This window comes from Colossoma macropomum, unplaced genomic scaffold, assembly GCF_904425465.1.
Source record: "Colossoma macropomum unplaced genomic scaffold, Colossoma_macropomum, whole genome shotgun sequence".
Classification (NCBI taxonomy): Eukaryota; Metazoa; Chordata; class Actinopteri; order Characiformes; family Serrasalmidae; genus Colossoma; species Colossoma macropomum.
The window spans coordinates 11,628,495-11,643,475 of record NW_023494792.1 but is presented as its reverse complement, the minus strand read 5'-3'; the positions used below and the strand labels follow the sequence as shown (position 1 = coordinate 11,643,475).

The window sequence follows — 14,981 nt, the reverse complement described above, 5'->3', positions numbered from 1 at the left end:
GAGTGAGTGATGGCCTGAGTGTATGGTAGGAATGCATGTTTTATTGTTTTTATTTAATACTGTAAAATGTTTGTCAGATACTGTGCACTGTGAGCTCTTGTAACCAAAACCAAATTCCTTGTATGTGTGTAAGCATACCTGGTCAATAAACCTTGATTCTGATCAGCAACGACCAGCTGGCTGATTACCAGCATAACCAGCATATGTTATGTTTTGGATGCTGGTATGCTGGTCAATCCACATGACTATGCTGGGTGACCAGCTAAAACAGCACCAGGTCAGCGTAAGCCAGCATAGGTCAGTTTAGACCAGCTGGTCTCTGCTGTCCTTTTTTCCTCAGCAGGGAAGACACAAGTTTGGATGTTATGGCTGATGGAACTACCCCTTATAAAATTTGTTTTTTAAAACAGAGACCATAATAAAGGCTTAGGATTGACTTGTTTTGCCTTACACACCACTGGATCATTCGATCAAGCTCCTGACATCAAAATTTGCTTCCAGTTATTAAAACTCGTCTGAAGGAGCAAATAGGGCTTACAAATGGGCTAAAAATTGTGTAGTGTAGGCTTCACACAGTATAAATCGGGTCTGTTTGAGTTGAGCTACCGTAGAATTGTAATTTTTACTGTAATCTTATCTATTCAATGCCTACAGTGAGTTTGTTTTGGCATCAGTACAATATGCCTTTTCATTTTTAAAATTAAGAATAAAGAACCAGAGAAAGTGGCAAAATAAGCCTTTATGTTCAATGAACAGTTGAAAAAATATTTTACATCAAAGCTGCAAGGCATTGTGAATTTCTGTGCATAGTAAAATGTCACATACCTTGATGTTTCATCACAATTCATAAATAGAAATCTGCAATCTGAAAAACTCTCAGATAATAAGTGTCTATCAGTTAAAGAGCTGTGTATCAGAAAACGTCACAAATTCATGTACTCTTTGCCAATCATAACTAACCCATGCCAAATTAAACAATAATTCCAAAGATATAATAAACAATCACAACCTGGTTACACTTTAACAGTGTAAGATCTCCTTTGCAGCTATCTTAGAACATTATGATTACAAAACCTTATTGCATAGAGTTGAGTCATAAATACCCTTAACAGTCAACATTTAGTGAAGAGTTAAACATTTTATACTGAATGTCATATTTAAGGCACCTCAACAAAAGGCACATCTAGTCTCAGGTCTCAGCTGGAACATTCACATTTTCCACAAGTCCAGTTCAAAACACATCATATTGCTAACAAACAAAAGAACCCATAATATATAGCGCTGCTTATAAACAAGTTTATATGGCTAATAAAAAAGTTATTACATTCTATTCAAGAGGTCCTTTGAAAGGCAGGCAGAGTATATAGGCACAGTATGTACAGTACAGTTTGATCACGTCAGAGCAACCGATTCGGTAACAGTGCAGCTATGGCACGCTATGAGCATCCCCTGCAGGGTCCGGACTCTGGAACCAGTCTCTGACAATGATCTCACTCACTGAAAGAAAAAAAAAAAAAGAGAAGTTAAAAATAAATATTTCCTCTTCACTTTGGCTATTTGACCATGTATAGTTAATAAGATAAAAATACACAGAGAACATGGCTTAAAGATACTCTTACTCTCTCTACAAATGCTGAATAAAAATGGCTTTGGAGAAACATCTGCAACGTTTTAAGGCACTTACCTCAAAATGCTCAAAGCTCATAAGGACAGTTTTCTGAGCATGGATTAAAGTAAGCCCAAGACTGTAAAGTATATATACTGACAATAAACATCTAGAAATTCAATGCCTGGCTTAAAGGGCGACTTTTCTGATTTTTTTCAAGGTCCTGCATAATTAAATAGTTCAAATGTAAACAAAGTTATTTAGAGTGGTTTGACGTGAGATGCACCACTCTAGAGAAACTTCCCAAATCAGAATTCAAAGTGGTGGTGATAGGAACTAGATGTCCAAAACATTCAAAACACTACCTCACAAAGTTTTTACATTAGTTGGTTACGAATACGCTGTCAGATGCCTAAAGTCACTGTTTTATGATAGTTTTGAAAAGGTTTTGGCCTAAAACTTTTTTTCTCTAATCTAATCATGTTGGAGAGGTAAATGCAGGGCACTGTAAAGCAAAATAGTGTCCAAAGAAAACTGTTTTCAGATTTACCACTATACAACATTATATATAAAAACTTGCATGTGTAGTTTCACTGGTAGTTTTGAAGTGTAAATATAATGGCTGTATTTACATTGTATAAATCACAAACCCCGATTCCTATCACCACCCCTGCAAAGAAATCAGTCTGTATGTTTCTCTATAGTGAACCATTTCACATCAAACCACTCCAAATGACTATTTTACATCTCGAAGACTAAACTCTGCTGAATTTTTGAAAAATCGATAGAATCCCCCTTTAACATGTATATGGAAGTTCTGCTGTTCTTGTCTGTATGTTTTCTGCAGTATTTTAGGACCATCCGAGGGCAGTGTTGTTCCTGCAGTTGGTCTGGTTACCTCTGTATGACTTCCTGTAATTCTGTGCAAGCCCCTGTGAAGCCTCTGTGAATCTTTGTACAACCACAGCTTGTATGTGTGGTGTGAAAACACAACTGTTTGAGTTATGGGACACTATGAGATGTTACTTTGCTACACTTGTGTCCTTACAGTTGATTTGCACAGATCTGCTCAGATCAAATGTCAGACAGATAAACTCAGACTGTGGTGGTTCTAAAATGAAAATTCACAAGGGTCTATATATAACATCAAACAAAACGCCTACACAGAATTGACAACGCAGCACGAATGTTGGTATCTTTATATCTTATCTCATTCCTACCAAGGGTTTTAGACATCTCCTGAAAACGGAAAACCTTCCCCCAGCATAATACATTATAATTACACTATAATCCATTTCAATAAATACTAAATACATTTCTAGCAACAGTAAATGTACATCTTCAGTAAGATCTGTTCACGAGAAAACAAAAGACAACATACACGCAGGTTAACACATACGCCTGCTGGCAATGAAAGGGACTATGATGAGGAACAACGGTACTCAGTCATCAGGGGGGCATAGCAGTCCACTGCACCTGTCCTCTCCAACACACAAAAGTGGAGCTGAGACATGGTGGCGGAAAGCCAGGTTGGGTGGGCGTATGTGCTCTTTTGCAAACACAACAGTAGGACAGAGTAGGGAGTACAAGAATACACTTCATATGATTATATTTGCAGTAATTAGACTAAAGTGACAGATTGAAAGTGATTATCTGAAGAATCCTCAGTCAAAATGTAACAATTTTAATCAAATTGTGGATCAAGGTCAAATTCCAGGGTAAAAGATTAGAAAACCAATCTCATATCTGCCTTAGAGGTGCTTGTCAGGAGATCTTTCATAGTGAATGTGTAGTTTCATGAAAATGCACATGAACAGAAAACAACAGTATAAACAAAGGTCAAATCAGTGAAGGCCAGTATTGACAGGCTATCCAGTAGGGGGCCAATATCCTCTGCTATGTGAGGATCTCGTTCAGTGCTAAGCGCAGGAATGTCTTGTCCGAACCATGCACGTCTATCACTACAGTGGCTTAACAGCTGTGCACTAGTAACTACAGAAGATTAAGCTCCACGGTATATATAGCTCTCTCACTGACTCGATGCAATGCTACATACAAGCCCGTATCCTCTTTCCCACCATGCTGCAGGACTGTAGACTATAATTAGGCCCAAACCAAACAGGTTTCCAAACACTCGGGGTGGCAACTGCTGGACTCTGCTTGAGAGTAAACAAAAGTCACAAGCATATGGCTTGTCCTTTATACCATTGAGTTGGGTCTGAATTTATATGAACACACGGCCCAGTAATTACTGTCTTAAACACCTGTCACAAATATACCTTTAATTGGAAAGAAGACCAGAAAAAGTAACAGTAAACTGGCAGGAAGGGGTATAACAGCATGCATATTATTAATCCCTTTCATTAATTCAGGGGCTGTGAGACAATACATGATTTACAATTTATGCTATATGTGATAAAGTGTCATGGTGCAAGAACATCAATACATATCATATTCTGAAATTTGTGTATGGTTACACCTAGACTTGTGCCTGGTGGTGGTAATGGTCCCCAGTAATGGTAAAAAACAGTTTATTGCCAGTTTAAACACCTGTCATTCTTTTACTTACGTATTTCATACAATCCCCAGGAAAACACTAGTATTCCCACATAATTTAACTTTGAATCGTTTTGGGTGGTATCCTACATTAATACTATTTGTTGTACCTAACATAAATGAGTCTGTTGTAGAAATGTGGCTGTTGAGCTGCGCTGCTTGTGCTCTGTTCTGCGGGCAGATATCATGTCTGTATAAAATAATGCCTCGATACTGCGGTGTGTTTCAGGCCATTCTCAGGAAACAGCTTCTCAGGAAAACACACAAATAAAAAAATTTCTCAGCTTTCATAAATCAAGAAAATAAAAGAAAAACAGGCCGTTTACAAACAGCTTTGGGTGAAATGGCATCAGAGGAGAAGGCTTCAGGCTAAGCTAAGCAGCCTTGAATGGTAGAGTTTGTATGACATTTGCAATTCCATACTTTATCACTAGAATTGAATATGAATTAGTTTTGTTGCCAAATTAAATATGACACTATACTACAACACAATTTTTACTGAACTGTGTTTTTATTATTACTCATATGCTATTATTGTTTGCTATAAATGCTATAACTCATCACTGTTTTCAGGGCCAGGGGCTGTCTCAACATTAACAGACGAAAAGTGTTGCATTTATTCATTTTTTGTTCAAATTTTTTTATTTTATAGTCGTTATAACTGTTAATATCTTTATTATGGATACAACCCGTTCCCCAAACCCCCAACACAGAAAAACTGCTTACCCAGGTTATTGTCCACACGGTTACTTGACCAAGAGGCCTAGTTACACCCGTAATCTTCCCCTTACTACAACATCTACTACAAGAAACAAGGATCATTTAGGCTCTTACCGTCATCAAGAGTTATATCCTGTAGCCCAATGGACTGGAAAGTAAGCTCCTTCTCTTCCGCTGGTTCTTGTTTAATGTTAAGCATCTTTCCATCCAAGGAGTGATCTTGTGAAGCTCCAGGACCCAAAGAGGTCTCGGGCCCGCTTGTCCCAGCTGCCTGAGGAGACGGAGTTTTGGTAGACTTCAGGTTTATAAGGGCTTCTCTGTTTAAGGGTGAGGTAGAAGGCACTACTGTAGAAGCTAAAGGTGGATGGGAGACAGGAGACTCTAGGGAGGAGGATGACTTTGGCAGCCCATCCAGATCCACAGGATTGGATATATAATGGTTGGGGCTACTTAGGTCAGGCTGGTTTGAACCTGAGGAAGGGCTAAGGTAGCCCTCGTTATATCTTGGGGCAGAGACTTGATTCACAGGATGAACACCTCCAGTAGAACCATGATGTCCAATTCCCAAGAAAGACGCTGCATGCTCTGACATAAGGGGTGACAATTTACCCCCACTGGCAAGATCACTGGGAAGACTGGACTGTCCATTGTAGGATAGGTTCTGTTGAGGTCCCTGGTATGAGGGCTTGGAGAAATCCAGAGATGGTGGGTTGAATATTGAGTGAAACCCAGGTCCAGTGCTAAGGCTACCATCTGGAGGATGTCGATCAAGATAGGAGGAGCCCATTGGAGAGTAGCTCAATTGAGTTGAGGATGGAACACAAACTGGACCTCCAGAGTAAAGCCACTGCTCCAGAGGGTTGACATGGTCCTCTACATCATCTCCAACATCACATTCCTGCTTTACCTGCACTGCTTTAAAAGACAAAGCTTAATTAATCCAAGTGTTTGCACAACAGTATGGTTATTTGTAGAGCAATTAATCTCTTAAACTCTATTTTAGGTGTGTTTTGAGTCAATGGGTTTGCTGTCAAAACTACTATCTGTAGTAATCAACCATGTGCTACAGATTGGGCAAGAAATGCTGCAGTATAGACAAATAACCCCTTAAACTCTTTATTTAGGTTCAGTAATCGCTGATACTGCCGGCTATGTTAACATTAGACGCCTTATTCAAAAACAATGCTACAAGACTTTAGCAATATGTTCAGCATGCTCCCTGCTGGGAATCTCACTACCATAATGCCAACCGTGCAAGTAAAACATGTGACTTGCACTGGCTATACCTTTTAGTGGGTCTTTACCTGAGACATAGTGGAATTGCTGAGCAGGGCTCCTCTTTCTCTTGCCATTGCTGATGTAAAATTGTACCTGAGTGGAGGCCGTTAAGATCCTCTTATAATACGGAGGGATCTTCACCACAATGCTCGTCTGCAAAGGTCAATAATTATGGTTAAATTTCCATCCTTATTTTACCTGACTTAATAGACAGACTGTATATTAACATAACCTATTTTAACAATTATACTTAAATTCTGTTTTAGTGATACTAAAAAGGCAAAAGCAAAAAAGAAATTGCTAAATAGTTCAATTAAAGTAAAGAGCCTTACATCTGTACTCTTTTCACAAACTATTTTTGCATCCACCTCCCACTGAGTTTTGCCATCTGGAATGGATAAAAGGAATATCAAGGCTTTTTTAAAAGAGACATAGGCCTTGTTTTGAAAACAGCACTTGAATAGGAGCAGAAAAACAATTCATATTTTATGATTTAAGAAGGGAGCTCTGTGGAAGCCTCTTACCAGGGCCCTTTTCTAAGAAGATGACCTTCGACTCTGGGGTGATATTTGGGCCTTTGATCAGCATCTCCTGACCTCCAGTCACAGAGCCAGAGGTAGGGCTGAACTGCTCTATCTGAGGCAGTTCCTGGGCTGACCGCTGGGCTAAAGATTGAAGAGAACCAGCAGCAAGTGAGTGGGACACAGCTACATGTTACTGTGACCTTTCTTACACAGGTACTACACAGGGATAAAAAAGCTCTCTTACTTCTTTGTTGGTTTTACAGGAGACACAATATATATATACATATATGCACAATATGTATCAGAGTCAAGTCAAGGTGTATTTATGTAGCGCTTTTTACAACAGGTTTTTACAAAGCAGCTTTACAGAAAAATCTAGGTCCAAGCCCTCATGAGCAAGACAATGGTGACAGTGGCAAGGAAAAACTCCCTAAGAGCAAGAGGAAGACACCTCGAGAGGAATCAAGACTCAAAAGGGGAACCCATCCTCCTCTGGTCGACACCGGATAGCAAACAATAACAAAAGAGCAATATGAACAGAGAATAAGATTTTGAAATGAGTATAGAATTTAAAAAAAACAAAAAACAAAACATAAATAATTTTACTAAAAAAAAACAAAAAAACAAGAACAGATCAGCCTTCAACCATGTCAACAGTTAATCAGTGTGTCTTAATACACTGTAAATCAGAAGTAAATCACAGTTGCAATTTATAGTAACAATCATAATATGACTATTTTGACCTTATTATCCAGCTGTACTTGGAACTTTTTTTTAGCAATGTACCAATACAATGTGTTGTATCGTTCAATATGAACCTTTCAATTCAATAAGAGCAGGCATTAAACAATACATTAAATGGACTGGAGCAAATCAAGGACTCGGTTTAATACTGAGTATACAGTGGGATGAATAATAAATGAAACAAGCAAGCCCACAGTTAAGGCAGACAGTCACTCCTCTGAACATATCGCTTTCTTGTTATATCAAAATTGAGAGCAAGGAGGAAAACTACACTCCTTGTAATCGTAAATTAGCTCTGGGATAACACATTAGCTTGTGGTTAGCACATAATATAACTATAAAATATTGTAGTTTAATAATGCTGACTGCTCTAATACACTGAAAACGTAAACATTCACATACTAATCTTAGGCAGATTTTCAGGCGCACTTTATTAATGCTGTATCACTAAAAGTATTAATTTGAGACACCACAGTATTTTATTGAAACAAAGTATGAATATTGTGAATCGTTACACCTTTGGACTTTCTGCTCATGTGTACAGGATGATATACTCACAGCACTCTATAGGTATGGAGGCCACCTGCAATGACAGCACTGTCCCACTGGCCTGGGGAATATGCACACGGAACACAGCCCGCACACGTGTGTTCTTGCGTCCAATGTCTGTCTCTCCCTTCCGCAGCTCAATGTCAGAGTTTCTGAGCTTCAGAATCCCAGCACAGTCGATGCTTCAAAGGAAAAAAAAGGAGTACCTCAAAACAATGAGCAAAAAAAAAAATAAGGGGGCCCAATATTGAAAGGAGAATGATCATACTGTCTTATACTAACTGAAATGGTAAAGCCTGCACACAGAAACTGCCTATTATCCCTGGGAGGGAAACAAGTCAGGCTAAATATAAATCACTAGTGTTTACGACGTGTACCTGGCGGACATGTTGTTTTCAGGGAGAAGGGGAATTTCGAGAATTTTTGTGCTGCCAATCAGCATCTCCTGGCTTGGAGTGGCCACCGTTTTGCCAGTAATCCTGTGCACCTGATAGAATGCGTGTGGTCTCACGTGACGATCATCTGCTGTCCCAATGAACATCTGTAGACTCACTGGTTTTTCACTGTAACCTATGAGCTGTGAACACAGAGGAAAGACACCATTGTTAAAAATAAAAGGCTCCAAATTGCTGCCATTGAAAACACTTATTCAGTTTAATTTTGACAATGTACCGTCTAAAAAGGTTAATTATAAACATGAAACAGACAGTAATCATTTGCATGTTTGTGCCAATTTCTTATGGTGAAATCAAGTGTAATAACAAAGTTATACACCACCAATCAAGATAAATGCATGACACAATCACCATAATCATAAAAATGGAGGTGCTGTGAAAAAAATGCACAGATAATCTAAAGCCTCATCCGTCTCACTACCAGTAAGCATGGTTAGACAGATGCCTTTTAGGTAAAAAGAGAAAAAGAAACTGGTCAACAAATGCAATGTTAGGTCTTCTTAGGAACAACTTAAAAATAGTTGGATTAGTCTACACCACAAGGTGGATGTGTGGTTCAGTGAATCACTTTGTAGTCATTCCTCTACTGAACAAGCCCAAAGTGTTCTAAGAAGATGCAAAACTCCGAAACTAGAAACTTGTAAAGAAACTGATTCTCACCGATATCACAAATGTAATGCAGATCTCACATATTTTATGGCATTTTATGAGTAAGTCACAATCAATCAACTTTCTGTTAGTGATAAAAGGAACACCCTTCATTGCAATTAAATTCAAGTTCCATCTTGTATGGTATGCACTGAAAATGCTCAAACGTCTATAAAGCTTTTAAACGAGTATCTCCCGTACAGAACCTTCTGTTTCTCTCTAACAGAGCCTTATTGAGTTGTGTTGTGTAAGACAATCTAACAGCACATACACTGTATGTTTACTAGTAGAAGGAATAACTTTTACCTTACTAAACTTCACCACAGCACTACTCATCTCCCCACAACAGTTTACATCAAAGTGAACCATTTCAACATTTGCAGACCATTACTTAGCACTATTTTGGCAGTAGCCTTTAGCTGGCAATAGCAGCATTACTAAATTAGTGCCCTACGCAGGCCAGCATCATATTTGCATACATTTGTGAATATTTACATACAGTGCCTGGCACAGTGTTTGGTTATGAGAAATAAAGACAACCTCTGAAAGATGAATTAGCGCCTTACATGTTATCTGATGTAGGAAGTAGCTACTTCTTGCCTTCAGGCTCTGATCTGGATCTGTTCTGACCTATGCTCATACTAGCTAAAAATAATCACTGGACTGTCAATGTCAGTGGACATCTGCCATTTGGGGGAAAAGAAGCCGTACCTTTACGATAGGGTGTCTTCCACAGGCTGATTTTATTGCTCCTCGACTGCCCTCTGTCTCATAATGCGCTCTGTGGTGGGGTTTGGGCTGTATCTCCAACTTTAGCTCACACTGCCCATACTGACTGGGCAGAGGGGAGTCCAGCGGGGGTAAAGATGTGGGCCTGAGAGACGCATACAGAGAAGTAGAGTGAGATACAACAAAAGATTCAGTCATTCATTAAAGACTCCAAGACTGTCATACCAAAACCTCAATTTTTGAGTTTTTTAATTTTTTACAGGGCCTACTGTACTTTCCATTGTGTGATCATTTCAGGATGAATGGATCAACAGAAATGGCCCAAAATTCTAGAAGTATACTGAAGTTAAAAACGATGTTGCCTTCTACTATCAATCTCTAAGCATAATCATGATATTTCCCCAGCTTCTGATACAGAGTTCACATTATCTATTAAATTTATCTCACATTTTCCTCAACACTAAATGTCTTTCTAATCACAACTTTGACATTAACCCAACACTTAAAACTAAGCTCACTACTGGTCATTTCTACTAGATAGTTTGTAAACAATCAATTAAAAGGTTTGTCAGGGAACCAAAAGTAGTTATTTTATAGCAAGGCTGCCAAACCCTTCTTCTGGTGATCTGCTGTCCTACAAAAATTAGTTCCAAACTACAGCTTACCACATCTGCTTGCAATGTTCACATGTTTCTTGCATCTTTAGATTTAGGTGGATCAGGTATGTTTTCAGAGTATAAACTAAAATAAAGCAATAATTATAGATACTGAAGCAGGATTCGTCCTCTACCTGAATAAAGGAGTTTGCGTTTGTTTAGGTTTTCCCCATGCAAAAGCTGGAGGGACGGATAAGAAATGTTCCACTATGTCCTCTTTCTTCAGGGTGGGCAGTGATACTTCTAAGTTTGAATCTAGAGATGGAGATATAAAGCTGTGATCTTTTAGCCCTGGATCTCCCTGCCCAGGCAGGAGGGATGTGGATTCCTGATTGTGGTAAGTCCTTCTGGTTTTAGTAGGAATGTCGATCTCAGACGAACAGGCCTGGAAGGACGCAGCCATCGCTCCAGGGCTTCCCAACCAGGTCTCATCTGTGACGCTGCCCCGTGGAGAGTGAGACGGACTTGGGCAGGGAGAAAGATGCGGCGAGGATGATCCTGGTACAGCCTCAGCGCTGGAATATGGCCTCTTCCCATACGGCGAAGTGGGACGAGAGGAAGGCCTGGAGGAAGAGGACGAGTGCGGCCGGGGGCTAAGCCAGGTTTCCTCTGTAACGCTGGCGCGTGGTGATTGGTAGGGTGACTGGTGGGGCGAGAGAGAACGGGTATAGAGGCGCTGCTGCTGCTGGTATCTGAACCAAGAGTCTTCTCCGTATGCACAACTGGGTGAGCCAAAAGGGGACACCATAGGGGAAACCTGTGGGGATGCCTGGGGGGACGTAAGCGGAGAGGGCAGAGGAGAGCCCAGGGGCGACATGAGTGGCGAACCCAAGCGAACGCGGGCCGCTGCTTCATTCAGCTCTGCCTCCACGTCATCGTAAATGTGGGAGAAAGACTCGCATGAGGAGGCATCCGAGAGCCAGCTGCGGGACGACAGGCTGCTGCAGGGGCTCGGGCACAGCGCTGCCGTATCCCTGTAGGATGGGTCCAGAGTCAGGTACAGCTGGTCACGGGATGCCAGAGGCCCAGAAGCTCCCTGCTGCTCCACGTGGTGTACCCCATCCTGGAGGCCACCCATGGTGTCCTGGTGACAGCTGGCTGGGATGGAGGTGATCTGGATGCTGGGGCAATCGAACACACGGCTAGGGGAATCCACAGCGCAATAGCTGGAACTGGGAGCAACATGGCTGGAGGGAAGAGGGCCACCCTGAACCCCTGGAGGCTGCTGGACAACAAGCTCCTCCTGGAGCGCAGAGAGGAGGTAGCAGGGGGCACCATTATCTGCTCTGCCGTCTACAGCAAGATGGAGAAAGAAAGCATGAATAACTGAATAAGTACACTGACACCATGATGAACTCTATCAGACAATCTTAAAGCAACACTCCAGTGTTTTTCAAAACAACCTCTATCTGCCACACATGTAGTATACTGTTGATCACGTCCCTGCACTTAGAAACATACAGAAAACTTGATAACTTAAACATACTTATAAGAGAACCAACAGTTCAACAGCCAACATGACAATCAGCCGTATGCAGGGGCAGACGTTGCCTATTATGCCTGAACACATTATTTCACAGTGTGAAAATAACTAAAAATACAGAGCCTGTGATCTAAGTGGCCACATGCCTTGGAGATTATTTTTGTGTTCTTCTTCCCTTTTTTAGGTTGGACAAGGAACTTGTCGGAATCTGTTAATTGTAACCATCACGACAGCTAATGTAATTGCATGGTGACCATGGTGGTCCCCTCTTCCAGGTTGGTCCACCTGGCATCTCAGTAGCTGATCCATTGGCTATTTTTATATTTATTTATTTTACATTTTTTTTATTTCACTCTATGAAACAGTTTTATATAAAAGAAGGTGCTAAATGTAAATACAATGTTATAAACACATTTCTATTACTGTAGTCACAAACACTCAGTTTTGGCCAGAAGATTCATTAGCTTAGTGGCCCTAGGGGTCAATGCAAATTTTTATATCGGTCTACTCGTGTGCATGCGAGATAAAGATTAGGTTGGCATATTCTTTTGAAGTTAGGTTTAACATTGTAAATATATAAAGATTTACTATCACGCTAGTTTCTCATGGGCACTTGGTAGGTAATAACAAAGTACTAAGAGAGTCTCTTATTAAACCAAATCAGACAACTGAGCAAACGAAATGCTGTCAACAGTGCAACAGCAGCACTATAAATAACCACATACACACACATGACCAAACACAGGATGCAGGGTGAGAAGACAGAAAGTCTTCAGAACAGACTGATAAGCTGTAGAGGAAAGAGTAGTGAGAAACTACACTCAGAACAGAAGAACAGTTACACTAGAGAGAATCTATTTTGGAAACAGAAGTGCCTTAAAGAAATTGTGTGCTGAGCCCAAAATACAACGCTATAATGCATCAATCGAAGGGTGTGAATGAAGTCCTCTTTTGCACTTATACTTTTTATACATACTCTGCACAACCTTTATTAGCCTGTGTGTGACACTGGTGTAATGTATAAAAATAGGCTTTCCAAAGAGGACTGTTTTCACAAATCTCTATGAATTTATTACAGCAGTCGAAACAGGCTGAAGTAAACACTCAACAGACTCTCAGTAACATCTCAAAAACATATGAGGGTTAGGATTAGACTGCATAATGGAAATATAATGTATTAACAATACATATACTTAATGTAAGTAATGTATCAACAGTACATCTTCAAGATATTTACTTCAATGTATTCAGATGCTTCACTACTGCTACTTCACTGATATGTTCTTGATGTGTTACTGACAATCTGTTAAAGTGTTTATTAATCATCTACAAAGGACCTCTCCAAATAAAGTGTTACCTTATTGTAGCAAACTGTGGAACTGGAATTTCTAACACAGCTTGCATCAGCACAGACAGCCTGAATAGGAAGTGCAGCATGACTATGAATTAAAAAAACTGATTCTGTACATCAGTTGTACAGCCGTACAGTACAGGTACAAATGCAAACCGGTATTTTCTTTTAGGGGCTTATATAATGAATATATCACTACTTAAAAAATATTACAACACTTTGATTCAGTTTTAAGTGAGCCCGTAAAAAAAATAAATAAAAAAAAGATTTAATTCACTTTATAATCAAGAAAAAGGATGGCAGTGTTAAAACAGCCTAAAGGCTCATGTGAAAAACACTACAGTAATAGTTCTACCACTTCACTTCAGTAGGTCAGGAACTACTTTCACTGAGCAGACTACTACTGTGGCATTGCTAGTGGTAAAACTTGTTTTGTGGTGACAAAACTAGAGCATTTTGTACTGGCTAAGGGCTACACTGAAGAAACTGAGGCTGATATTGTACATGCATAACCGTAATGACTTCACTGAGGGTCACCGACACCTTAAAGATGTGAAGATACGTATATTTACACAAAAAACAAGTTTTTCACGACGCTCCGAGGAGGGACTTCTTACAGCGGGATTTCTCAGCTAGCCAGAAAACAAAGTCAAGCCTGTCCAGCAGCAGAAGAGCTGAGGGGCGACTTCCACCTGGACGGCTCGGTTCTGTAGTTTGGGCTCAAATTATCCGGCTAAAGGAGAAATCCTGCTTCGTGAAAATCGTCCGAGCAGAGCAGGGCTTCCTCTTTAAGAGCTGTACAGTTGGCAGGCACGAACAAAGGAAGTCACAGAAGTGCAGAGCCAGCAGCGTTTGCAGAAAACTGCTCGGCGTTTGTGTTGAAGTGGGAGCCATTCGAGTAACTTTGAGAGCTCGTTCACTAACCTGTGTGGCCTAGCGACGTCAGTTGAGCGTCCTCCCCAAACATGAGTCTGAAATCCAGCTCCTCGCCGCCGCGGTTCGCGGTGGTCATCGCATGTAGAGGGAGGGACAGAGAGAGGTCAGACTCACTAAACAGCGCTCTCTTTAAAACTCGCAGCGCTCAAAGTCGTCTAAACACACGGCCTTCGCATAGTTCGCTCGATGTCAACTTTCTGAAGAGCAGTTTTGGGCTACAGGGCAGACATGGTGCCAGCGTGCGAACCCGGAACACACTCCTCCTCCACCACCACCACCTCCTCCTCCTCCTCCTCCTCCTCTTCAGCTCCTTCTCTCAGTCAGCTTGCCCGCATCTGCTGGAGTCTTTTCCTTTCACACACTCAGCGCCGCTCCTCCCCGTGAGAACCCGGCGCCGTGTCTTTCACGAGCGCTTTGCTGTCATCCAGCAGTTTGACCAGAACTTCGCCGACACATACAGACTCGCTCGTGAGCGCGCGACTCCAGACGTGACGTCAGCACGCTTGACAGACAGCGCTCGAGAAACACAGACACGCACACACGACCTCTATCAGCAGTATGTGCTGTGTTTACAACTAACTCCCTTTCCTTATCGACAGAGAGATAAAGAGCCGAACGGCAGAGCGAAGGCAGCTCCACTATGATTTCAGACACCATCACTTTTACACAGCAGAGCTTCTACTGAATCACTCATCTGACAAACTCGCTTTTCCCTTTAACATTTCAAAAACAGCTGGTTAAGCTTT

At 40.9% G+C, this 14,981-nt stretch overlaps 1 protein-coding gene across 2 annotated transcripts; it reads right to left on the bottom strand.

Moving 5' to 3' along the window:
* Positions 1–721: 721 nt before the first annotated feature.
* nfatc3b (nuclear factor of activated T cells 3b) lies at positions 722–14,679 on the bottom strand. Of its 2 annotated transcripts, none has more exons than XM_036575961.1 (10): positions 14,224–14,679; positions 10,600–11,758; positions 9,792–9,954; positions 8,355–8,554; positions 7,987–8,159; positions 6,685–6,825; positions 6,493–6,548; positions 6,187–6,313; positions 4,997–5,797; positions 722–1,497 (listed from the first exon to the last, which is right to left on the bottom strand). In XM_036575961.1, exons 1-10 carry the CDS (start codon positions 14,309–14,311, stop codon positions 1,427–1,429), a joined length of 2,979 nt encoding a protein of 992 aa, XP_036431854.1. In that variant the 5' UTR covers positions 14,312–14,679; the 3' UTR covers positions 722–1,426. The 2 variants fall into 2 exon arrangements, with proteins under 2 accessions (XP_036431854.1, XP_036431855.1); XM_036575962.1 differs by having other exon boundaries at positions 4,997–5,794.
* Between the last annotated feature and the right edge of the window lie 302 nt (positions 14,680–14,981).

Bases quoted from the DNA above. Each gene is read 5' to 3' on its own strand.
- nfatc3b (XM_036575961.1), bottom strand. From the start codon at position 14,311: ATGACCACCGCGAACCGCGGCGGCGAGGAGCTGGATTTCAGACTCATG. The intron at 9,955-10,599 runs GTAGAGGACGAA...TGCGTCTCTCAG, and splicing joins ACGCAAACTCCTTTATTCAG to GCCCACATCTTTACCCCCGC. The intron at 5,798-6,186 runs GTAAAGACCCAC...TGTCTTTTAAAG, and splicing joins GCAATTCCACTATGTCTCAG to CAGTGCAGGTAAAGCAGGAA.